General features: G+C 40.4%; 1 protein-coding gene across 2 annotated transcripts; it reads left to right on the forward strand.

The window, feature by feature from the left end:
* Positions 1 to 710: 710 nt before the first annotated feature.
* Positions 711 to 24,261, forward strand: FAM168B (family with sequence similarity 168 member B). Of its 2 annotated transcripts, none has more exons than XM_084291989.1 (7): positions 711 to 836; positions 6,913 to 6,993; positions 9,417 to 9,500; positions 14,651 to 14,793; positions 15,834 to 16,011; positions 17,299 to 17,428; positions 19,012 to 24,261. In XM_084291989.1, exons 2-6 carry the CDS (start codon positions 6,924 to 6,926, stop codon positions 17,409 to 17,411), a joined length of 588 nt encoding a protein of 195 aa, XP_084148115.1. In that variant the 5' UTR covers positions 711 to 836; positions 6,913 to 6,923; the 3' UTR covers positions 17,412 to 17,428; positions 19,012 to 24,261. The 2 variants fall into 2 exon arrangements, with proteins under 2 accessions (XP_084148115.1, XP_084148116.1); XM_084291990.1 differs by having other exon boundaries at positions 812 to 897.
* The last annotated feature ends 2,703 nt before the right edge of the window (positions 24,262 to 26,964 follow it).

Genomic DNA, 26,964 nt, shown 5'->3' on the forward strand with positions numbered 1-26,964 from the left:
ATTTTTTCCCATCTTTTTTCTGTTTTTATTTTTTTATACGTTTTTTTTTCTTCTCAAACACATTTATATTGTTTGTATGTTAGTGGTTGATAGGAGTATAACTAACATATGAGACTAATAATTGCACAAACCGGACAATGATTAGCTTATATGTCGCCAGTGTGCAAGAGTTCACATTGCTGCTTTGTCATGTTTTTGTTTCAGATGGACTATTTTCCACTTTACACTTTGGGACAAGTTAAAACTTACACTAGAGGCGTCCTTAACGCTATTTAGTAATGCATAGTAACACCCCTCAGCTTTTTATTAACGCACAGCGGGATGGCAGAAAAGGGCGTTAATTGTCCTGCATATCCCTGAGCAGGGGCAATGTTAGTGAAACGAGTTCAGCAGCTCCCTGGTGTTAACGCCAGGTACACATTGCTGTGGGCTGCGCACAGCCCAGGCCCCGCCACCTGCTCCGCTCCCCTCACGGAGCGGAGCCAAATGGCGGCGGGGCGGGAGAAGGAGGAGGAGGTCACGTGCCGGGGGCAGCACCCTCACGAGGGGCGGGGGGGACCCTTCCGCGCACGTGACAGCCGCTTCCGGCCCCGGGGCTCGCTGCGTGCCCTCCCCCGCGCGGAAGTGACGTCGCGGCAGGCTCGGTGCGCAGTTGCTCGGTGCGGCCGGGCGCGGAGGAGCCGGAGCCGCCCGGCGGCCGCTGCACCCCCACAGCTCCCCCCTCCCCCCACCCCCATTTCCTCCCCTCCCGGCCCCGCCCCGCCCCGCCCGCAGCCGCGCCCCGCCCCGCAGCCCGCCCGCGCCGGCCGGGGCCCAGCTCGCAGCGCCGCAGCCCGGTGAGTGCCAGCGCCGGGACCGCCACCCGCCCCGCGGCCTACCCCGGCGGCGCCATCGCAGGTGCGGGGAGGGCCCCGCGTCCCGTCAGCTCGGGGAGGGGGGAGGGGGAAGGGGCACGGGGAGCCTGCCCGTAACAACCGCACGGGCCTGCAGCGAGCGGCGCCGCGCGGCTCTGGGCCTGAGCAGGGCTGGGTGAGGCCGGCCCGGGGCGCTCCGTTATCCCCTGCGTGCCGCCGCCTCTGCCGGGGCTTTCTGGCTGCGCTGACGCGATTTCGGTACGGGAGGTTGGAATTGGCAGCGCCGTGCTCGTGTGGTGCGCGGCTCCCGGCGCGGAGTTTTTGTGGCAGTAATTCCCGGGTCAGAAAAGTAGGAGGAGTGAAGGGGCCTTTTGAGATTCCGTCGCTCTGTGGAACTTGTGACAGCTTCGTCTCCTTTCCAAAAGGAACATGGAATAAACCGGCACTAAACAAAATTGCGTTGTAGGATGATAACTTGCCAAGAATCAGCGCTTGCAGATTTAACCAAAACGTCACGAATGTGGTTCTTTGTGTGTTGCGTTTCCACTCTTTCAGTTTGAGGTTTATTTACTTCTCATCGTCGATGAACTTACCCTAATCTTGGCAATACACGGACTGCTAAGTTCTCACCCTCACGGAATTGACAATTCAGCTGCATTATTCTCCATCTTCCAAACAAAAATATTTGAATACACGGTTGCAAAGTTGTGCTGGAGATGCAAGGATTGGAGCTGGCAACTGTCACTCTCTTGTACAACAACAATAACAGAAATTGCAGCCTTCAAGAAGTGCTAGGCCATTTGTTTGTTTTTTCCTCTGTCAGCGTGGTGTTGTTGTTTTTTCTCCAAGTAAAAAGCTTTTGGTAATGTTGGGATTTTTTTTGAAAACTAGAACAATGCCACTAACGTACAAATGAGGTTGGTTCGCCTGCAGAATCTTGAGTTTTATGTCTAGTTTTTTGTTGTTTTTTGGTTTTATTAAGGAATGATCTATGGAACTAATTATGTTGTGTCATGAATACGTATTCATACGGCATCTGCTCTTGCTGATACTGGGCACTAGTGCTGTTGTTAGTGTACAGTTATTCTAATTCTGTTATTCAGTATTTAAAAGTGAGAATTAAATATAAAAAAAAAAAATCCTAAACCACTCGTAGAATAGACTTAGAGATGAGAATGCTATTGATCTGAAAGGATTGAAGTCTTAATTTATTCCTTTTTAGTCTTGAAAAAAGTGTAGTTACAGAGGGATGGTTGCAGGTATGTCATTCTTACTCCTCTATGGAAAGAAGATCTCGTAGGTGGAGCAGGGGAGGAATTGCGTGCAAACAATCTTCCCAGCTTTGTCTTTTCCTTCACCTGTGAACTTGTGCAAAGGTGTCAACTGTAGGACCACAGCCTGGAAGAGAAAAACCTTAGTATGTACTGCCACTGTCTTGTCCTGCTCGCTCACTGTCACTGAACTGGTGCTTAGTTAGCCCTTTGCAGATGTCTGAGCTTTCTCAGATTGGTAGGAAGAGAACACAGCAGACATCCCACTCTGCTTGGCCTGCTGCAGCCTCGCCTCAAGCACCTTGTGCAGTTTCGGGTGCCACAGGAGAGCCTCCAAAGCAGGGGAAGGGCCCAGAGGGGAAGACGTATGTAGCAGGAGAGGTCCCTGGGTTTGTCCAGCCCCGAGCAGAGCAGGCCGAGGGGAGGCCTCATGGCGGCCTGCAGCTCCCTCACGAGGGGAGCGAAGGGGCAGGTGCTGAGCTCTGCTCTCTGGGGACAGCGACAGGACCCGAGGGGACGGCATGGGGCTGGGACAGGGGAGGGACAGGCTGGGGGTTAGGGAAAGGGTCTGCACCCAGAGGTGGTCGGGCACTGGGACAGGCTCCCCAGGGTCACAGCACCAAGCCTGCTGGAGTTCAAGAAGCATTTGGAGAAGGTTCTCAGACGTAGGGTTGGGGTTTTGGGTGGCCCTGTGTGCAGCCAGGAGTTGGACTAGGTGGTCCTGGTGGGCCCCTTCCAACTCAGGGTATTTGGTGATTCTGTGACTTCAGTGGCTGAAGTCTTGACAGACATTAATGCAACTGAGTCAGTTATCATTGTCAGCTCTTTGAAGAGCAGGACTGCGCTGAACTATTTTCTTTGTAATTTAGCAGCAGCAGAAGTGACATTTTTAGATTAAAACTGGACTTTTAGGAATTGCATTTTGTACTTTAAGCTTTGACTAGAAATCAAATGGGTAAAATTGAAGATTGCTACTATGGCGTTTCACTTTTTGCCTAATTAGGAATTGTATATACATGGAAATTGGGTCCTTTGTACAGTTTCATAGCAAACAGCATTCAAAAAGTATGCAAGGATGGACAGGTGTTAAATACTGAAATGTTTTAATGTGAGTCCGGTTAACTTCTGAGAATGAAAACACGAATGGACGCACAGTACGTTAGGCTAGTTACTTATTTGAGAGATTCTTATTCAACGGTTGTGATGGAATTATGACAAAATGAACAGAAAATGCCTACCAGTAGATCTTGTTTCAACAGTTTTTCTGCACGACTTTAAAAATAAATAGCAAGAAAATGTCTGTTAGAAAAAAACATGCAGTTTGTTTTATAGTAGTTGATTGGTCTGTGTTTTTTTTTTTCCATGCATTTTTATAAACTAATTTTAAAAAGCAAAAATTCGTAGAAACGTAGTCACTGTGAGTGTAGCAGGAAAGCTGATATGCAAAAGCATCTCCAGTTTGGAGCGCTAGAGGCAGTCAGCCTTTGTGCTCAACTTCCTGAAACATAGATTTAAAAGGAGGTTGATCGTCCTGGAATCTGCCCCAAGATGAGATTTAGCAGGCTTGGTCAAACCTGAGTTTGTTTTTGGCAAGAATGGAAGGTGAAGCATTTGCACTTCCCAAGCATGCTTTCCAAGTCTTTAGTCAGAGCATCTTTAATAAAGGTGATGGCCTTCACTTCTGCTGAAAGAGTTAGGTGACTGGGTAATTTATAGAGAATTGACTCTGTGCAATTTATATACAGACGGTGCACTGCAGACACTTCTTTACATAGGCATTAACATGAGAATGCTTTGGAGGGGATGCCAACAAAAAAGTTGGAAACCACGCTGCTTCGGGTTCACTTTATCCTAGTTTCCCTAGCGTTTGATGTGGACTTGAAGCATTACGGAAGAGTGGACTGCGAGGTTCCGTATTTCCATGTCACAGATGTTCTTCCAAGTGAAATTACGGTACGGTTGGGATGTTCCCAACCTCTGGGTAATACTCTGTAATTATACTTACCCATGTTGGGCCCTTCAGAGAAGACCTGAAAATAATTACTTTTAATTGCAATTGGATCTGAATTTTTGTCTGCATTATAGAAACTTGCGAGTACTTTTTGTACATGGCTGGGTGTCTACTTGTATTTCAGTGCTGAAGAATGATGAGTGAAAGCAATAGTGGTAAAACTCACATACACATGTACAGCTGCATGAGGTGCATGCCCATGGCATGTCTGTGCTGATGGGTGAGGGAGCAGTTGTAAGCTTCAGGTATGAGGTTTTGTTTGTTTGTTTGTTTTCCCAGTAAAAATTTGCAGGCTCTTAATGCCATGTTTGGTTTGTTTTTTTCATCTTTCTTAGCTGGAATTCCTTTCTCTTAATCATCACTTCCTAGTCTGATGAGTCGCCTGACCATTTCCATTCACTGTCTTCAAATCTGAAGCTCTGAATGGCTTTAAGTTGTCCCCAAGAATGCGTGTCCTTGTGTTCTCTGCAGTCATTGACTGCTGATACATCTAGTAGTTGGTTTGTTTTTTTGTTTCATTATATTACCCAAATATCTACAGAAGGCTTTTGCTGTATTTTTTTTTTCCTCCAGTCCTTTGTATTTCTTGCTTTATCTTGTCATTCAGAATGGTGGCAGGCTCACAGGATCATCTCTTCTAATTGCTGAGGACTGCAGGGAGATATTTGTAGGGATATGGGTTTGCCAGAGAGTGCTATTTAGTTTTAAGTGGAAGGCATTATCCACTTCCCTTAAGATGTATCCCCCAATTTGGAAATGTTGGGACTGGATTGAAGGTTGAACCTCCCATGTGAGTTCAGAGGCAAAAGTCTGACAAATTCAACACAGAAAGAGGAACAAAGATGCAAACGAGTGGCATGTACAGGGAGAGCAAGGAAACAGACTGGAAAATTTTGAGTAAATGAGAGTCCGTATCTAGAAAGGATGATACGCAAAAGAAAGCGGGCTGGGTGGGAGTGAGGGGAGAGAGCAATCTTGCTACAGTGATATATTATACCAGCACAATATGCCTGTTAGTGAAGCTACAGCAGATTTAATACTTTCGTGTGCTTCAGTGGAAAATAATGCTTTACACTTGAAGACTGCTTTGCTCTAGAGCATTTCCAAAGGGATTTGTGTCAAACTGCATTTTCATGTTGGTCCAGTGATCGAAATGCACTGTCCAGGGGAACTCCCTTGGTATTAAGTGATGTAAACAGCAGGTTGTTTAGTTTTTAACTAATTTTTAATATATTGTATCATTTTGATACAATACTATTATACAGTAATTTGGTGTGAAGCTGGAAAAATGAAAGCAATTCTATTTGAGTTACTTAGTGTTGCTAACGGGCAGTCTGAGAAACAGTTGTAATTCTCTTAACGTGGAGGTTGAGTTTTTTGTGAAACTCGGTAAGAAACGTCCCATAGGCATTTACTTTCCAATTTCCTAATTTTGCACATTTTTTCCTTTGTCTATTACGTACTGCTAAAACTCTTGCCATAGAGCTTTTCATTTTGGAAAGCAAGCTCCTTGTGTTTATGCAGCTACTTAATGTGGGTTTATCAGGGCAGCCACAGTGAGAGACTTAACACAGACTCCTACCATAGCGTGGTCTGTAACTAAACAGGTGAAAGCATAATTCTGAAGTTTATTTTGCTTCATAAACTTTATTTACAAAATTGTTAAGCAGCACAATTCATAGCATGCAGCTCTGCAAGTGAGACTGTGCAGCTCAAAGTCTGGTGTCAGTGTGCGCTCCTGTCTTGGCATCAGAGGCTGCTTGGAGTGAAAAGCTGGCACTTACAGGGAGAGAAATTGTAAATCTGTAAATACTTGCAGAAAATCAGAGGATTGAAGATAATTGGGTTAAAATACGTGTTTTGTTGGTAAAATTTTAGAACAGTAGTTGCAAACAGTACTCTTAACAGAGGCACATGATGGGCATCCTTGTGAGCTCTCATGCAGTAATTTATTTTCCTAGAAGTACACAGCCTTACTAGAAAATCTTAAGAAGCATCTTAAGCATCATTTTACTTTCCTTGGCTTTTACGTACAAGGTCTGTGTTAAAACTGTGGGTTTAGTTTTATGCCTGTGATGCTGATGACAGGTGCCTTTTCGGTGTGTGAACACCCAATTCAGCAATGGCTTGATGCACATTTGTTATGTGCTCTGAAGATCTTTGCAAGTAAACAAAGTAAATAAATTTGAGAGAGAGAGCTGTCAAGTTATAGAAGGTCTTGTTCCACTTCTCTAATACCTAGGCTGCTGACAGTGGATGAATTTAGTGCTGGTAAAGGATTGGAGTCCCTGGCTTGGAGTGCCAGTAGTAATAGACACTGGTATTTGTATCCCTTGGCTAGATGCCTCAGGAAAGGAAATACGAGGAAACCAACATCGAGAGGTGGTAGCTGGCTCATGGACAATAGATGACTGACAGAGAAGTCCAGGAGAGTTTGAGCTCCTACAGTGTGTTATGGACTTGTGCGCCACAGGGGAGCTTTAAGGGAGATGGAAATACTTTGAAAGCATCCTCTGCAACAGGGAATGTTTAATTCGAGAGATTGTCTAGCTGAGTGAGAGTTCCTGATGCTTTGAAACTTAATTCTGCAATGATTGTCTTACTTGTAGCTACAGTTTTAATGCTGATATAAGCAGCGCAATTGCTGCTTTTTTTTTCTGTTTCTTCCTCCCAATACACTTTCCTCCATTTCCAAGTACATTTTGGGTGCTGAGATTTCAAACTTTCCCTGTACATAAGTAAATAAGTGTTTTTTTTTCTTTTTTTCCTTATACAGCTACTGAAATCATGAATCCTGTGTATAGCCCTGGTTCTTCTGGGGTTCCCTATGCAAATGCCAAAGGAATTGGTTATCCAGGTAAGTCACTTTTTTTTTTTTTTTTTTTAAATAAACTTGAGTTATATTTTTCTCTGTAATCAAGAAATAGTCACTTATGAGTGGGCTTGGTGCAGTAATCAATTGTTGAGCTGATGCTGTGTAACTATATGTCTTGCAGGATGGTCACCTTCTCTGTAACTTATCTTTAATCAGCTACATGGGCTAGAGTACTTTTATAGTAAGGCAAGCACCACTGGTTTATTGATTAATGTCAGTTACAGTACACTTATCTCTATATTTGTAATTGATCTTTCGAGGATTTCTTTACCATTATAAAAATTATTACAAATTACAGAAATGCTACTTTTTTATTTTTTTTAATCTCTATTCATTTTCTAAATGCAGATTTACATTAACCAGGGTTTCATTTGTACTTGTAACCATTTATGTGTTGCTTTGAAGTTGTCATTTAGTCTGATCTAAGTAGTATTTCATTTTACGTAGGAAAATCTACTGTTGCAAATTTGTAAATGGCAGTTTAAATAACATTACAACTTATTTCTTATTTGGTGCAGATACTCATAATTGTGTTTTTGTATGTCTATTTGCCAGTCTTTGCATGGTTGTAAACTGTCATAACTAAAAAACACGGAATGTAAGTCAAGTCATTATAAAAGTGCCTTAAGTGCTGTGCTTCAAGCTGTTGGCTCAAAATTCTTACCTACAGAATTCAGTCAGTTTACAGAAAGTTGATTCTTAAATTCAGCTTCGTCAAGTAGTTCTACCCTGTTACATTGATATAGTTTACTGAACTGTCCGGCTCATGCTTAATGGCCATGGGATAAACACAAAACATTCTGTAAAATGGATAGTAATTTGCATTTTAGGGTTATTTTTTTTCTAATTGTCACATGGCTACGTCTCCTTTTCTTGCCTCTTCAAATGTAGAAACTACAGATTTTCTATTCAGGATGATTGAATGTACATGGGTTGCATGGTAATAGAAAGTTATGAGCATATTGCTAGGAGGGATGTATTATTTAAAGGCACTGTGTTTGTAAAGCTCTTGCATATTTAATGGCTGTTTATATTGTACTACACCTATTTGAGGTTGTTGGATGAATTTACAGTAGCAAGGAATCAATATCCAAATGTTCTCATGGGGATGAAAGTTCTTTCTAGATGTTAAAACTGCTGCCTGACATAGTTTACATAGTTTTGGCATAGTTAACATAGTTTTGACATAGTTTACATAGTTTTGGCATAGTTGCACTTTATGTAAATTATGTGTTTATTGAGCAGCTCAGAGTGCTCTGATTTGTGGAGCTAAGCCTGTGAAGAAAGGATGGAGAACCAAAAACTTGGACGACAAATGGTGTTGCAGATGTGACGTCAGTTTAGTAAGGTGTAGAACTGTATGAAAACCTTTTACTAGGAGGTTTTAAATTTGAAAACTTCCAAGCTAGGTATACTCTAAAAAGTTGTTACGACTTGAATGTGTTATTAGGCTTAAAATCCAAGACAAAAATGCTTTTCTTAGGTGGTCAGTATGGATAAGACTAATTACATGTGACGTGATATATTTGCAGAGTGTTTTACAGGGCTAAGTTAGGATATGTATATTTATAGTCCCAAGTTAAGTTTTGTTTTGTTTTGTTTTTGTAAGAGTAATTAATAAAGTCTCTGGGATTTATGGGAAAATAGAAATCATTCAAAACCAAGTAGCATTTTAGAATATCAGCTTTAAGCCTGATGATGAGATGAATAGTCACTGCTTTTTATCTGTAGATGTTGAAAACTTCATGTTGATATTAAGTATAGACCAGTATATCATGTTAGTTTAGCCATAGTGGTTCTTGAATTCTGGTGTAGAAATGTTTACCTACCATTTATGCCATTACCCCAGTGAATCACTTACTGTTGAGTGTCCTAGTACAGGGCTTAAACTGGCACGCTTAATACCTTAGTGTAGTAACAAATCTGTATGGAATGTAACAAGCGTTTTGAATTGCTTAACGTTGCTTTGTACTTTCTACTTGTGATCTCTCTAACCTGGAAAGTCAGAGTTGCTCTGACTTTGAGCAATTTCATTATTTCTGTGAAAAAGAGGTTTTCGCCAGATGTGTCTCTTCATCAGATCATAAAACTTTGAGAGTTTTGGATAGTTGCACAAAACTTTGCTGTCTGACTAACATAAGAGTTTTTTGGACAACATCAAGGTACGCTGAAACAGTGATGTAAGGGAGAATGGCACTTGTGACCCCTTGGCTGCCCCCTTCAGCTAGCAGTCAGCTTCAGGTGGCCTGGGAGAAGAGCCTGGTATTAGACTTGAGAAGTGTGACTGAAGGCCATCTGCTTGCTCATCTCAATTAAAGGATGTACAGGAAGAATAAAGTTGTAGGTAGACTTGGCAGTCAGTCAATAATAAAAAAAAAATAACTTCAACATGTTCTTTCTTCTAGCTGGCTTCCCAATGGGCTATGCAGCGGCTGCTCCTGCCTATTCCCCTAATATGTATCCTGGAGCGAATCCTACCTTCCAGACAGGTATGTGTAATGGGTATGTTTAAAAAATAACTTGAAGTTTAGAAGTTATTAGAACCAAGAATAAGGAGATGCTGTTGGTGCTAACAATAACACAGTTAGATAAGTTTTACAGTACTTTAAATGTGACTCATAAGGAATCACCTGAGAAATTAAAATGAGTATAATCTTGTTTTAAGACGTGTCATACTGCTTTCACCTTCAGAGAAGGGAAAAGCTGAGTTCTTAGTCATTGTTTCTGTATTTCAGGTTGATGCTTACAAAATATATTGCATTTTCCTTCACTGTTTCCTTCTGGACTCTGTGTGCTTTGCATCCTACTGCTTCTTTCCAGATCCTTGTCTGTTAAATGTTCTGTTTGTTTGTTTTGTTGTTGATTTCCAAAACCAGTTCTTTTTTTTTTTTTTTTTTTTTTTTTTTTTAATCATATTTCTTTCCACATTCAGCTTACTGCATTCTTTCTGATCTTAGAGTTGTGTTGCAGAAACTGATAGCCTGGAAGATCCTGGCTGCTGGTTAAAAACCCTTTTGTCTGTAGTGGATATTGGGGAATGATTTAGGTAACTACACTTGCATGCTTGTTAGTTAAGAGAAAGGGAACATTATGAGCCTAGGAGAAGGGAGATGGAAGAACGAAAGGACTCATCTAAGTTGTTTTCATGTAGTTCTGTTGTCACTAATAGAAGGTGATTTTGATGTGCTAATGCTTGAAACAAAATGGAACTGGGTGCTATTTAATCTGTACTTAAACCAGAGGCACGTATTTGATAGAACGGTATTCTCTATGACATTATTGCATACTAAGGAAATCCTTACATTGCTTTGTTAACAAAGATTTGGACCATCTTCAAAAACTTTCACTTGCGTGTGTTATGCTAATTTTTCAGAGATAAAGCGTGCACATATCCAGGTTTGTCCCTGAATGCCCTTGCATAACTTATGCAAGGATAGGAAAGGATGCTACTTAATATTGTGAAATTTACGTTGTGGAAGTGTGCTAGCAGTACTGAAATTCAGTGTTTGAAATGTGTGGCATTTCATTAACTACCAGGAGACTCCAGTAAGTCCTGAATCTTAATCTCGTTCTCAACTGTACGTTCGAGTCCAGGATACCTTGTGGTGAAGGAAAACATGATTGTTGTACACCACAAAGGAAAACAGAATCTATTTATTTACAATCAGACTCTGTATGACAAGGAGGACTGATGTTAGTCCTTAGAAACTTATCTCTTTGCAGGCTGTAAGTTGCTGTTTTGATTTTTTACAAGGGTGGGGCAGTAATTACTGAGGGCAAGAGAGAGTAAGTAATCTGAAAGGTCTGTCTGCAGAGCCTTCTTATTTTTGTTGGTACAATCTATGTGTCTGTTCTTATTTTTTTTTTGCGTAGAGGCAAGGCAAGTGCAGAACTGGTTTCGGCTTGTCTTCAATCACAAATTTAAGGGAGGAAAGCAGATAGGTGTTGTAAGCTCAAGTAATTCAAAAAAATCTGCCCTTTGGGTATGGTATTGCCTGTGCGCAAGTCTCAGATCTAGAGGTGCTTGATTGCATGTGCACTGGATTGCTTAATTTTTCAGGAGTGGAGTTCAGGGGAGAGCAGTTCGCATTGGGGACATACCTGTTAGCATGGGAATCAAAACCTTGTGCAGGCTTTTATTACCAGTCCGTATCATTTCCATTTCATGGCAGAGATTAACTTAGTGATGTGTTTGTGCCTTCTGTGCTCCGTTGTATACATCATCGTGATTCCTATAGCTATGCTGATGATAAGCTGTGATTTTTGATCATAAGTGGAGGCAGTTACAGTCTTATTACTGGTTGCAGTTTGCAAATCCTCTTGCAGTTTTTGCTTTTGAATGGAGCTGGCAGCCCATGGCTTGGACAGGCACACTCTGTGCTGGGTTAAAAACGTGCTGGGTGGCTGGGCCCAGAGAGTGGTGGTGAACGGAGTGAAATCCAGCTGGTGACTGTCACCAGTGGTGTTCCCCAGGGGTCGGTGTTGGGGCCCAGCCTCTTTAATATTCTTATGGACGACTGGGTGAGGGAAGTGAGTGCACCCTCAGTAAGTTTGCAGGTGACACCTAGCTGGGGGGGGGGGAAGTGTCGATCTGCCGGAGGGCAGGAAGGCCCTGCAGAGGGACCTGGGCAGGATGGGTCAATGGGCAGAGGCCAAGGGGATGAGGTTCAGCACAGCTCAGGGCCGGGTCCTGCACTTTGGCCACAACAACCCCATGCAGTGCTACCGGCTGGGGACAGAGTGGCTGGAAAGCTGTGCAGAGGGAAGGGATCTGGAAGTGCTGATGGATGCTCGCCTGAACACGAGCCAGCAGTGTGCCCAGGTGGCCAAGAAGGCCAACGGCATCCTGGCTGTGTCAGGAGCAGTGCAGCCAGCGGGGCCGGGGAGGTGATTGTCCCCCTGGGCTCTGCTCTGGTGAGGCCGCACCTCAAGTGCTGGGTTCAGCTCTGGGCCCCTCACTACCAGAAGGACATCGAGGCCCTGCAGCATGTCCAGAGCAGGGCTGCGAAGCTGGGGAAGGGCCTGGGACACAAGTGCTGTGAGGAGCAGCTGAGGGAGCTGGGGGGGTTGGTCTGGAGAAGAGGAGGCTCAGGGGAGACCTCATTGGTCTCTGCAACTGCCTGAAAGGAAGCTGTGGGGAGCTGGGGGTCAGCCTCTTCTCACAGGTAACCAGTGATAGGACCTGGGAATGGCCTCAAGCTGTGCCAGGGGAGGTTCAGGGTGGAAATGAGGAGACATTTCTGCTCAGAAAGAGCAGTCAGGCACTGGGACGGGTTGCCCAGGGAGGTGGTGGAGTCACCGTCCCTGGGGGTGTACAAGGAAAGGCTGGATGTGGTGCTTGGGGACACGGTTCAGTGGTGACATTGGTGGTAGGGGGGTGGTTGGGCCAGGTGGTCTTGGAGGGCTCTTCCAACCCTGATAATTCTATGATTCTGTAAGGGGAGGAAGAAATTACAGCTACTTCTTGAATCACTGATTCTGAATCTTCCTGGGGAGGATTGTTGACCTGTTAGAAACAATTATTTCGTAAGACTAGTTTGCACTGACTAGTGTTAGAATAGATCTTGTGCTATGTACCAGAAGATTAAGAAATTTTTCACTTGTATGGAAAAGGAATAAAGATGTGCAAAGAGTTAATGCTATTAAGAGTTTTTATTGTTCTTGTTGAATAGAAAATTAGCTTTTATTTCAGAACTAAGAGTAGTTTTAATTCTTAGCTACTCTTTAAACGATAAACTGAAGTTCAAAATGTGGAGAACTAATTGAGGTAGAAAACAGCTTTCAGTTCTTTGTCCTAACAGCTGGGATTTGTTTCTTAATTTTTCTTACGTAACCGCTTGTTTGCAGAATCAAGGCTCTTGTAGTTTCACAACATGCAATAACATTCGAGTGTGCCATGAAAGCGTACTTTTTTTTTTTTTTACAGGTGTCTGTCTTAAATTTCTGTGTATTTGTATAACCATGTGTTTTACTTTTAAGATCTCTGGTCCTTGAAAGGGAGAAAAAAAATGAAGTGGGAAGGCGGAATACCCTTGTACCACTTTGCAAGAATAGTGAAAGTTAAACTGCCGGTACAGGTGTTTTGGAGGGTTTTTAGATTGAGAGTGGCTTGCCTGTAGATGTAGCTGTAGTTCAGTAGTGATGCTTTGTGTCCAGTATTTTGACTTCTGCAAGAAGAATGAAGGTCACCTGTGATCGTGCTGTCTGTGCAGCCTGTTTTTTTGACGACGCAAATACCAGTGTTGTGTGTATGTTATGTGGCTTCTGATCTGTTCTCTGTATCAAAGCCAGCACATTCCAGACACAGTTTTTAAAGCTGACCTACTCTCTGTTCTGGTAGTCTCATTTTTTTCTGCAATTAGCAAGTGGTATTTCTTCTTTGTGTTGTCCTAGTACTGGTTAGTACAATTCCAAGTAAACAGAAATCTTTTCTGTGCATGTTGCATTTTCTGGCAGGGTGGGCCTGCATGAGACCTGAGATCTTGTGCTCCTGATTCTGATCTTTTCAGCATGGCACAGGCACTTTCTTGGAATAGGCCAGGGCTCTTGTTTACTATCCTAAATGTCATTGCCGCTGGATGCTGCTGCTAGCATATTTGTATTCCTGCTCTGGCTGTTAAATCATGGTGTAATCTTGGGATAGTAATGTGCAGCACATTGTGACAGCAGCGGTCCTTTTCACAGCTATCCTCCATCCTGCGTCAGGCCCTGACACTGTTATCTGGAGACAGTGCCTCTGGTGAGGGCTGAAGGAGTTACAGAAAACCCACCTGTTTTTAGGTAGGGTATGAGCCAGCAGTTACTACTTATCCCTGTGAAAACTGAGCAGTTCTAGTGTACAACACAGACTGGCTCTGGGGCTCTTCTAATAGGAGTGAAAAAATCCTTCTGATGGCATCTGTCGTCTCGTAATGTATAAAATTAATTTTAAGTGATTATTAAGGGTATGTCTCTATCTAAAATACACCAGAAGTAGATTTAAAGATACTCAAGTACCTTTGAAGTCTAATTTGCAGCTACAGTGAATTAGTGTTTATATTGTAATGGTATGGTCTTTCATACTTACCTTAGTCAGTTCAGAAAATATCAGCAAATACGGGTTAAGGTTAGTTGAAGTGGATGTTAAAGATTGTGTGCCAGTTCTGTTTTCAGAGAGAAGAGCCATCTTGGGCTCTTTACAAGATTCTGGTATTTTATATTGTTATTCTGGTGCTGTTTCATGTTCTACGGAAGGTAAATGCATGTTAGCCACCCATTATCATCTGCCAGTACAATTTGGAGTGTGTTGAGAACCTGTCTGAATGCTGTCTGATACGCTGAATCCAAGGGTTTAACAGTGATGCTACTGCTGAAATCCAAATCCACATTTTTATCCAATATCCAGTGACTTGAAAAGCAAGTTGATGCAAAAACAGAGTAGGTCTGCATTCTTAGTTGAAACAGTCAAATGTTACAAACAGACTGCTACTAGTAGTGTACAGAAGATACAACTTGTGTGGGGGTATTGAGGCTAGGCTACTGAATACTCATGTGAAGGTTAAGGAGTTCAGAAAGTAAGAAAATTGTTACCCTCGACTTCACAAGCAGTGTACTGACACTTGTTTTTCATATTCTTAATGCAGATTTACCTTTGTTTCAGGTTATACACCAGGCACCCCATATAAAGTATCTTGTTCACCTACCAGCGGTGCAGTCCCGCCATATTCTTCGTCACCGAATCCCTATCAGACTGCTGTGTACCCAGTTCGAAGTGCCTATCCACAGCAGAATCCATATGCACAGGTAAATGAACAAAACCTTAAAAAACAAACAAACAAACAAACCTGTCTTATGTCTGTTTGGATAGTGTTTTGTTTACGTTGTACTGCCTGGTTGAACTGTAACCTTTACTTTGCATTTATTCCTTCATGATTGGAGAGAATTTTCAGTTGACAACAGTGAGGATTTTTAATGCAGTAATTTAGTGTTCCGTCTTAAGTGATGGTTACACCACCTTTATGTTCCTTCTTATGTGACAGTTGCTCTGTGCTCTGTGATGAAATGTTAAGTCCTTGAAGAGAGACTGGATTGAGTAGTTTTAAAAATGAGTGCTGGAAGTTGTAACTACCGCATCATGACTTCATTTTGTCAAAAATTGTCATAAGTTTACATTAATCTTTTTTTTAGGAAGACTCTTGTTATGATTCAAGGAGTTAACAAATCTGTTTAAAAACTACTGAAAATTGTTGGGACTATTTCAACAGGCAAAGTGTTGAACTACTAGAAATGGTAGAATAAAGACACTTCAACAAAATGCTATTAGGAGAAAAGTAGGTGCTTTTTTCTATAAAGGAAATTTGGCTTGGCACATGCACAGTAGTTGGAAGGGATTAATGAGCATCTAACAGGGTTTATCCAGTCTGCTTAGTGTATTTGGATTTGTTAAAAACCTTTGGTTCTTTAATTGAAAAAAGTTGAATAAAAAGTTGTGAAAGAATGAGAAGTTCTGTTACGGATTAATTTATGAAAAGATGTGAAACAAAGAGAATGAATGAAGAATGAGACCTTACTGCAGAAGGTATGGTCAGGATTGAAGAGCTTTGGTGGTCTCTGCTGTTAAATGTTACAGTAATGCCTTAAAACAAGGGACTAAATGTTACCAAGTTTGCAAGTGTAGCAGAATTGAAATAACTGAAATGAGTATTCTAGCTTCTACTCTGTAAATCTATTGCATTTTTTTTTTTAATAAAGCTTTTGTGTTTTGATACTTTCATGAAAGAAAGTAACACTTATTTTCCTCACCAGATACACAATAATTGCTCGATTTATTTTTTTCTCAACAGCAAGGCACTTACTACACACAGCCTTTATATGCAGCACCACCCCACGTAATTCACCACACCACAGTTGTGCAGCCTAATGGCATGCCAGCAACTATGTATCCTGCTCCTATTCCGCCACCAAGAGGAAATGGTGTGACTATGGGGATGGTGGCTGGGACTACTATGGCAATGTCAGCAGGTATGTGGACTTAAAACCCTGGTGTTTTCTTGATGAAGCTCTCCTTCAGTTGAGGCAGAACGTTGCTGCATTACAAAAATGTGATGCCAGAGACATGCTACACAGAACCATCAAATTGCTATGATTAGAAGGGACTTCTGTAGGTCATCCGGGCCAGTGTCTTCAAACTGAGTCCTGCTTGATCAGGTTGCTTACTTGTCCAGTGATATTTTGACCACCTCCTAAGGATGGAGATATTACTATTATTTCTGATACTAGTATTATGGTAAAAGGGTTGTTCTTTACATATGTATGTAATTTCATATCTTCTTACATCTTTCGCTTGTCTTGATGTGTAGAGTCTGATTTCTTCTTCTTTTTATCTAGTAGAAGACAGCAACCTCTAAAGGCTGAGCAAAACTATGTTCTCAGCCTACCCTTACTTTGCTGATCTTCTTTGTATGTTGAAATATAACATTGTGTTTGCACTGCATACAGGTCCTCTGTCATAGGCAATGGTTAGGGATGTCTGCTGCCTAATGGCACATTCTTCTAGCTCTAGCGCTTTGGAGAAGATGTTTTTTAACCAACATCTAGACTCTTATGTGCTTGTTCACTGAGGGGGTGTTGTTACTCAGTGCTTTTCAACTCACTAAGTGTCCACATTCACTCAAATGACATGAAGTTCAGTCATTTAAAAAATGGGCACCATGAGTTTGTTTTCAGATTCTGGCCTTATCAAACTTATTTAATTTGAGGAATCTCAAATCAAGGGAAGCAGTGTGTCACAAACTGAATTAACTTCAGAGTTTGTTTCAGTTTTGCGTGTGGGCAGGCTTATGCCAGGTGTTTGTTACTCTTTGTACAAGCACTACAGAGTAAGGCTGTTAAGATCCTGGCATCTCAGACTGTTTCTGAACTCCCTTAGTCTGTAAAAACCTGTTTCTGTAGTAATGTAAACGACGACTAATTTATTCTGATTTTTCAGTCAAGTTATCTTTACTATCAAGTATTCTTTTGGCATGTAAAGCCTGCTGTGGGAAAAAGTTTTCCAGTGAACAATATGCTTATGTTGCAGGGTTTCTGCTAGAGCTGTTTTGGAGTAATGAGTATCTTTACATTGGATTAAATATCAAAATGATTGTTGTGCTTAAATATTTGAAGGAAGATTAGGGCTGGAGTGCAAAATGATGCTGATAATTTTAAATCAGAAGATGAGCAAGCTATGTTTTTTAATTAACTCTGCTTGTATTTTTTTTCCTATACTTTGTGCTTACTAAAAAAAAAAAAATGTTCTCTTCATCCTAGGTACTTTGTTGACAACTCATTCCCCAACTCCAGTAGCCCCTCATCCAGTTACTATGCCCACATACCGGGCTCCAGGCACACCAACCTATAGTTATGTGCCCCCACAGTGGTGATCATCCTGGCAGTCAGTGTAAGTTACTGATTTTGACTGAAAGCAATTAATCCTTATTATTTTTATTTATTAATAAATACCAGCACTGCAGTTCTTTTGGGGAGATTTTTCAGAAGGTAAGCAATCTGGGGTACTTCTACACTATTTTAATAGAGTTAGAATGCACAAATTTTTGCTTATGTAGTACTGTTTTCTGCAAAAGAGAAAGCTAGTGGGACTTCTTCAGTGGTCTGTATCTTAGGAAACTACCTAGATTTTCATGCTGCATGATTGTGGAATACAAAACGATGAGCCTCAAGTTTGCCTTACTGAATGCATTTAGGCCCATGTATTTTAATATTTTTGGGTCTTTGGTAATTGCCGAATTCAGCAGTACTGTGATCCCTGAACAGAGCAATATGTGTGACTTGGTCGTTTATTAGGGATTGGCTAAATATGTAAGGCAAGATAAATGTTTTGCCTTGCTGTGAAGGTGAGTCTTTCCCACAGACTGCTGAAAAAAATAGGTAATCTTGAGTTAACTTCATATACTCACCCTGTTTGTGTTACGCTTCAGCTCACGCTTCTTGCAGTCACCACGGAAAGAGTAGTTCTGATACAGACCATAAGTTAGACCATGGGCTTTGAGTGAAGGAAGCTAATTTTGAAATCTGTTATAAGGTGGGATTTGGGGAATGTAATGTGTGTCAAACTGACAGTAAGCTTAATGTTTTGGGGTTGCTCATATTTGCTCCTGTTTCTTTGAGACAACAGCTTAATTTGAAATCAGGTACTTGTCAGACCAACTTGAACTTTTCACTTGTAATCAGTTTAGTTTATGGTTTGTTTGTTTAGTTTTATGGCCGTGCTGCCATCCAGTGGCACCTCGAGAAGTTGGAGAATTGGGTGGGGAGACGTGTAATGATATATAATGAGGGCAGGTGTAGAGTCCTCCATCTGGGCAAGAACAACCCCAGACAGCAGTATAAGTTGGGGACTGCCCTGCTGGAGAGCAGCAAAAGGGAAAGGGACCTGGGGGTCCTGGTGAGCAGCTGGATGTGTTCCTGTGTGATGTGATCCAGGTGTTCCTCCTCCAGCAGGGGGATTGGAGTAGGTGATCTGTCATGGTCCCTTCTAATTCCTAGCGCTGATTCTGTGAAGTGACTGCCCTTTGAGTTAGTAGTGGAATGTCCGTGTTTCACTTTGCTGTGATGCTATATAGAAGTATGCAGATCTGAAATGTTTGACACAAAAGCTCGTTTCATCCAAGAATGTCTTATTACATGAGTATAAAAAGTAAGAGTTTGTCTAAATTAATGACTGCTGGTGATTTAATTGGACATTAAACAACTTCTTAATATTACACCTTCTACTTAGACAAAACTATTAAGGACAATAGAAAGCTGGAATGAAAGATGATGGGAGAAAATAAATGTAATGGCTTCTTAAATTAGAAGCCTATAGATTCTAGTGGATAATGACTGGGGTAGCACTAATGTAATACTTAATTTTGTGTTGTGTGTTTATGGTGACTGTGGTGCATGCAATACTGGAATGTTTTACCACACTCAAATTGTATTTCACATAATTGAGCATCTTTCCTGCTTTTTTTCTTAATGTAGGGTTGAAGATGGGAGATATGCAATCAAGAAATTGAGGTTTAAAAGTTGGTGCTGAAGCCCTCATGCCTCCAACCAGGACTTTTCTTCTGAATGCTTTCAACACTTGGCTAAACACTACTAATTCCTGATCACTGAAGATTTTCCAGTGCTGCATATCTTACATCTTGGAACTCCAGCAGTTAGTCTTAAAGCAAATCCTGTTTTGTGGACTGTCTTGCAATTTTTTAGCTAATTATAATGATAAAAAGGGAGTATAAATTTATTCTGATCCATATCTAGTCAAATGCATGTTAAAACACAAAAACAAAGCTTGCTCAATCTACCTGCAGTGACTGATGCAAAAACCATCATATGCAAATCCAAAGGAACCGAGAAGTATTTTACAACTTGTATCACTAATGCACTGTTGTAATGTATGCAGGGTCTTAAAAGGTAGAATCATGAAAGTGAGTTTCTTTGTAGACCACCATAAGATACATTAGATAGTGCTTCAACCTTTTTGGGGTTGATGGAATTGCCAGTTTAAAAGGGGCACTTTTTTTTAGTGATATATTCTTTTCAAATTCAACTACGAAATTGGAGTGACTAGAATAAAAGCTGGAAAAGCTGTAGAAATCCCACACACAATTAGTTTACTTCATACCTTTTCACTTTCATTATATGAATTCAGTGTTATACAAATGTTCTTAAGGATCAGAATGAAATGATAAAGGTAATGCTGTGTGTGCCAGTAAATAAAGCAAACTTCCTTGAGGCAAAACTTGCTATTGGGAATAGTAGGAGTTGACATCACCTGCATAACAAATTGCATGTCCTGGGGAGATACATATCCAGTACTATTTTTCATATGATGCAAGATGTGTTAAAGTGAGACTGCCACACAGGCTGATAGAAAAACACTTTCTTCTAGTTCTCAGTTCAGGAAATCTGTGTTGTTTTTCCTAAACAATGTTGTAGTCAGTTAAAAACTTATGTGCAGTTGACCCAGCTTGCTTTCCTGAAATTTAAGAAATGCTATATCTTTTTACTACAAACAGGAGGAGTTCAGCTGCATGTTGTCCCGAGGAAAGCTTGTGTGCCTGAGTATGTTAAAGGGGAACAAATCATTTTAACACAACTTCCTTGTTAGCTACTTGCAGTATGGACTGTAGATATGCTGTAATAGGGCTACCAGAATATAGAGGTTTCAGATAATTCATTTTTTTCCTGAAAATATTTGTTATTGAAGTAGGAGCCATTCAGTGGTTACAGCATTTTGATGTATTTTCTTAGTGTTGTTTTTTTTTTTTTTTTTTTTTTTTTACTTCCTAAATTGCACTTGGAAGCATGTAAAATAAGACTGACTGCAGATTAGCAATTTCATTGCAATGAGTCATTTCTGATATTCTTTCTTGCAATTTCAATTTTTTTAAAAAGTACCTCAAAAAATGCTGTGGTGATAAAGGGCTAGCCTTAGAACCCATTTGTATTCCAAAATTCTTATGGGGAAGATTTTAAATTTTTTAATTTGAATGTTGCACATAAAATTAAGGTTTTTCTTAAACCTGCTTATGATTCCGGAAAGATGAGATTTTGTTTTGGAGACATTCTGCCTGCAATAAATTATGCAGTAAATGGTTATAAAATGTTATTCCCTACTAAGCGTTTACACAGAGGTGTATCAGGCTGTATTGTTCCTGTAGGTTAATTTCCATTCAGAAATGATTTTTTATTTTTTTTTTTATAAGTTCTGTATCTAGTTATTTTTTTTCTGGGGTGTTCTGCTCCTCTACAGACTTGGCGGGTACATCAGGGTAACATCAGTGCTGATTTAATGCTTCCATTCCAGTACTTTGCCCTGGTGGGATGCTCGTGAACCAGATAATCCGTCGGTGGGTAGAGCCTTCAGTAACTTTATTTTTTACAGTAAGCACTCTCCATTATTTTTTAAAACTTTTTTTCCTTTTGTTTTATAAAATTTAGGATTATTTTGCAAGAATGACTGCCAGTGGACAGCCCCCTTATTTCTAATGCCTTTAACATAAATGATGTTATTGAAATAAGTACTTTAAACCTTACTCATGAGCACTTAGAGCAGCTTAGGGACTTCCATATGTTTTTATATGGAGCAGAAAATTACCCCCAGACAACCCATTTGAATCTGTACTGCTTTGGTCAAGTCTGTTTAACAATTCCATTTGTGTTGTAGGTTTGCAGCTTTGATTAGTCAGGTGTGCCAGAGAGTACAGTGAACATTAACACAGGCCATTTGTTCAGTTTAGCTAGTAGAGTGTGACATTTTTGTTGTCTTAGCATGATTTTAACAAAGTTGAGGTGTGAACCAGTGCTATATTGGGGAGAAGCTATAAAGAACAAGCTCAAAGCTTTGCTGTCTCCTGTCTCATCACCCTATAAATTAAAGCTTTGAAAATCCTAGGAGAGAACTTTTCATGAATGCTGCATTAGATAAATAGCTAAGGAATTAATATAACATCCTGTATATTTGCTCTAACTTCAGATTCCTAAATGTCATCTTGGAAGTGGTCTCTGTATAATATTCCATAACATTTGGGCAGTCTCACTTACTTGAGCACTTTTTTTTCTAAGTTGCATTACGGGATTCATCCACAAGGGGGAAACTTTGCCTTTTTTTTAAAAAAGGTACCACACCTTCCAGTTTTGATCAGTTACAGTCTGCTGGGAGGGTGGAGCATGTCTCCAGTAGTTTGATATGGGAATTAACCAAAAGCACAGTGCGGGGGGCTGGGCGGGGGGAATGGGAGGGGAATATGTGTATATATAACTATCTTAATGGTATTTTGTTGCAAATAGTAGAAAGCATGGATATAAAACTGCGGCGGGGGAAATTGTACAACGTTAAATAGGCGTTTACACAGTGAGGGTCTTACGAAACATTCTCTCCTGCTTTTTATATAACATTCCCTATTTAGAATTCCTTTATTAATAAATACGCAGTATGTGTTTGCACTAGAGCTCCTTGGAAAATGAAAAGAGCTAGTGCAGTAGAGACATTTCAGATCAAACTTCTCTTTAAAAAACAACAAAAAAAAAACTTTTATGGCAGCTTTATATGATTAAAAAAAGTACTACTTTAAACCTGGAACTGAAGATAACTTGCAGCAATAACAGAGAGAAGTCCAAGATAGTATTTTTTTTTTGTTTTTTTTTTAATTCAAATTTCAGGTGTTGAATTTAGATAAAGTATTTTTTAAAGACTGAGGTATTCCCTATGTCAGTAATAACTGATGAAAATGTCTTTTAAATGTAGCAGCAGCAAAATAAAAATGGCTAGTAATTGGCACCTACAACTTGTAGCCGTAGTCAGTGGTGTGGTGGTTATTAACCGAACGATAAGAAGGAGAACAGAGAGCTTACTACTAGATCTTGCCTATGCTTGTTGTAACCATCTCCTGTTTGAAGTTTCTAGGAGACGTACAGGAATGCTGTTGATGAAAGCTTCTTTTTGAGTGTACTATGCAAGTAAAATGCTTAGATGCAGTGATAGATGGAAAAAAAAACAAAACACCTTTATTGTAGTTGAAGTCCTTCCTCATATCACTTCATCCAGTGGAGGAAAAAAAACAAAAAAACAAAAAAACAAACAAAAGAAACTGTAAGTACCACAATGTCTTAGTGTTGTCTGAGGATATTTCATGGTACAGAGTTGTATACTAGGGTACTCAATGTTGACTACTCTTCATGGAGTGTTCAGGCTTCACTTCTACTTGGGTAATAGCTTCTTAAGGTATCTGAGCAAGAAATGGTCAGAGTTAGCTTGGAATCACTCCCCAGTGCTTAAGCACAGTATTATACACCGTTCATTTGGGTTTAGAACATATTTTTGCTTGAATAGCAAATAGCACAGCAATCTGATACCACCACTTAACTCTAGGCTTAGAGTCATACCAGAGAATAGTGAATACCATGTATGTGAAACTCCCGTGTTTGGAACATGAAAAATAGTAATGCTTCAGCTGGAACTCGGGGGAAAGAGGGTAGATGGATGCTGTAGTTGTGAAATTGTAATTTGCAGTTGCCCAGGATGTGGTTTGTGCTGTAGTTGGTAGGAAATAGGCATGATCCATGTCCAGTCTTCTCCAGCAGGTGTCACTGGCTGACCTTAGCAGTTGCAGAGGATCAAAAGCAATCGATTAATCCTCATGTTGAAATGTTTGTGAACACTTGTTCAAAAGACATAAAGATTAAGACATTAAGCTCATTAAGGTTGTTTCTCCTATAAAGTGTTAGCTTTCTAATACTATATCAACTCTAAGCTTCTTGCAGAAACCCTAAGATTTGATGAGGTAAATGCTAATTAAAAGGAACAACTGCAGCAAAGTTAGAATTGTTTTGTGTATCAAGTCTCACAAAGGATAAAGATCTTTCAGAAGTAGTCAGGACTCTTTCAGCAGTCTGTGTGCACCTCTGTTTAGGGGGCATGTTGAGAGAAAGTAAGGTGTGTTTTGCAGAGGGAAGAGAGGGAAGAGGAACAGCGTTTATCTGGGGAAGAGGAAACCTTTTCTTTTGTATGTTGAATACAACACTTAAACATCTAATTCCAGAGGTCATAAGGGTCCATTTGTGATTTAAAAAATAAAATCTAAACAATTTATGGGCTCTGAAGTTTCAACATCAAGAAAGTAAACATGACTTTTCGAAATTGTTGTGACTTTTGGGCACTTAGCAGGCAAACTGGGAAAGCTTTTTTAGCTGGCTGCTGTACAGACTTGTTATAAGTAGAATGGATTTGTTAGTGTTGTGTTCTTTTGTTTTGTTTTGTTTTTGGTTTTGTTTTTTTAAATTGTAATGCTATTATTGGCTGCCCTCATGTCTAAGACTTGGAAAAGTGAGTGCATGCAATGGAAGTACAAGAGGCCCCAGTAATAGTTCTCCATGTTTGTTATGAAATAGACACAGGTTTCCTTTTTATGACTTTTTTTAAAACTGTCTTACGAACAGTTGTATTGGTACTTTTTTTTTTTTTTTTTTTAAGTTTAGGTCAATGTTGTCTTCCAACATAAGTTTTAAGGCATCACTCACTCCTGCATTGAACTATTGCATCAACACAAAGAGTGGAGAATCCATTCTGAGCCAGTTCAATTGTGAAAATTCATACTTTTTTTTTTTATTTTTATGCAATTCAATGAGTAGATGAGCTCAGATTTAAATTCTTAAAAGCACGTTTATTGTAACAAGAATTGTTATGTATTAATACTTGAGTTTTCAATAAAGATTGACTTGTGTTGCTTATTGTGGGGTCTTGATTTTTGTTTTTTTACTGCCTTTGACATGATCCATTTAGAAAAGATTCTGTTGTTGGTTAGCAGTATGTTATGTTGAAGCTCTCTTTAAACTAATGAAATCTGGTGATGGATCAAAGTAGAGTAAAATATGGAAGTAAGGTGTTTTCTCAGATTTCGTGATGACTAACAAAACAGAGTAGTGAGAAGAAAATGGAACAGATGTAAAATTTCACAATGTTTAACATTTGCTTCATACTCAGTCACTTCTGTCTCAGAGATGACAAATCTTGAGCAGCAAGTTGTTCTAAGTCAGTATTTCGAGTAGCCCCAGAAGCAAAAGAATGAGTAGGTGTAAGGTGTGGGTAATCATCATTTCTTTAGAGGATGGGTTAATTGAAACAACGCTAATGTTAAAGTAGAAGTGTCAATCTTTGCGGAGGGGGGAGATGGAAGCTATAATGTTTGAACTAACCAGCTATTTTTATTTATTATAGGTCTCCAAAAATAACATACCTAGTAACATTGCTGTGAAAAGCAACGCATGTGGAAGAGGAAGGACTCATGTTAATAACTGCATCAAACTGCTGAGAAAGTGTTCAGATTTTTTTGAGATTATTTCTACAGGTGATTTTTGCTGTTCAGTCAAGTAGTTCAGCGTCTAAAATTGTGGCTGAGCATAAATTTGAGTTTCAGTTTTACCTCAAGTTACTTGCAGGTCAGTTATCCTGGGATCACTTTTTTGCAAATAGATGGATTTTCAGGTCATTGGAGCTGCTGCTGGCATCGGGGAGGATATCAACAGGGGAATACTCTTCAATAGTGGTGATCATTCCTGGATTAGAAGGGCCCTGGGATAGCTGTTCTTATGGTGGTCAGTGGTGGAGAACTACTTCATACTGTATCTAATGCTCATAAGAACATGATACCGAACTTTGCAGTTGGGGTGGGTTGGACGGGAAGGTGTTCTCCATGGCCTTTTTGTTGTGATTCAAATGTGTCTGTGGGACTGCCAAAATGGTAGGTCAGTCCTGGTTGTCTTTTTTCCCCCTACCAGTTTCCTTTCATGATGACGTTCTGATGCATATTGCTCTTCTCCTTACTTGCTTGTTAAATATTCACTATGAAGATACATTACTGACAAGGACTGGCCTTGTTGCAGAGGCAATTTTAAACATATGATAACAGCCAAAGCCCCTTCCAGAAAAAGCAACTGCTCAGATCATCAGAAATAAAGCTAGGAGTTCTGAACTTCAAGTTTTCCTGTAACTTTTCGGTCCTTATAATTAATCCTTATAATTAAGGACAGAAGGAAATTTGGCTTTTTATAAGAAATGCTATTACATCTTAAATTCCATGACTCACTGGTTCAGCGTTCACGTGTAGACAAATCCAGGAAACAGAAATAGTTTCGTTGGGGAGCTCTGTTGGCAGTCAGGAGCCGCGTACTGATCAGTGCTGGTGTACAGGACAGCGGTTTTGCATTACATACATACGATGTCTGTCTTGTGCAGGAAGAGTTAGTTGCTCTGTGGATTTTATTTTAAAACCCAGTTAGGCTGTTAACTATCCGTCCTAGAATAGAATAGAAGGGGTTCCATGTGGTGACAAGGGGGGGAAGAAATGTATGACAATAAGAGGGCTTTGGTAGCTACAGGAACCAATTTTGTTGGTGTCACGGACGGATCACATGCCTGCGTTGTGGAGGCTGCTGATCCCCACATAGGTGAGTAACCCACAGACGGAGATGTAGCTGGACTTAAAGATATTCCAAGTGCTATCCTGACAGGGAAAATACTTGGCACCAAGCAGCCTAATGGTGAGCTTAAATTAATACAGTTAAATCTTCATTTTGGGGGTGAAGCACTATTTTGTAGTGCTTCACAATAGCTTGTAGATTGTTTTTTGTTTGTTTTGATAAAGGTACTGGACAAATTGGTGCTTCAGAATGAGGGAGGGGAACACATCTTTCCACAGTTCTGCTTTACCAGCCTTATTGTAAGAAATACGATCACATGAAACTATAAGGTCGAGATGAAGTGCTGTATCTTCTTTAAATGCAAGAATGCTAATGTGCCTGAAGTAGGAGCTAAGGTTTTTCTTGATGGTATGATTTCAGTAACAACTGTATTGTTTCAGGTCACTGGAAGCCAAAAAAAAACCAAAACTTACTGGGGCTAGGTAATGGATGTTGAGGCAGGCTGTAGCTTTAAAGAAAAAGGAAGCAGCAGCTGTGGAAAGATGAAACTATAGTTACAGCCACATTTGCTTGGGTAGATATAAAGGCTTTTATCGTATACTCAGTGGTTAATGTGTTATGGGAAGATTATAGAATCAGTCAGGAATAAAGTTGATAGCTCGTTTATTTCCCATCTCACAAATGTATATGTAAACAGTCACACACAAAGGTATACAAGTCTGGGTTACATATCACAGGTATTTCATTTGCACGGGCTGTAAAACAGGGAGCTGCTTTGGTAGCAAAGTTGTGCAAAAGAGAAGCTCACTATGCAGAGAAGAGTGGAGTAGTTGCAGGGAGGAAAATGACAAAGGTACGCAGTAAGAACAAGCAGCCTACAGTTTCACTGTTACCACCAGCATTGCCAAAGCCGTGGGATTTAATAATGTAGTCTGTTAAGGAACGATGGGAGACATGGTGAGAAATGAAACGTGGTGTGAGGTGTTAATCCCAAGGCAGGGCAAGCGGCGATTG

Source organism: Netta rufina, assembly GCF_964035555.1.
Source record: "Netta rufina genome assembly, chromosome: 9".
Classification (NCBI taxonomy): Eukaryota; Metazoa; Chordata; class Aves; order Anseriformes; family Anatidae; genus Netta; species Netta rufina.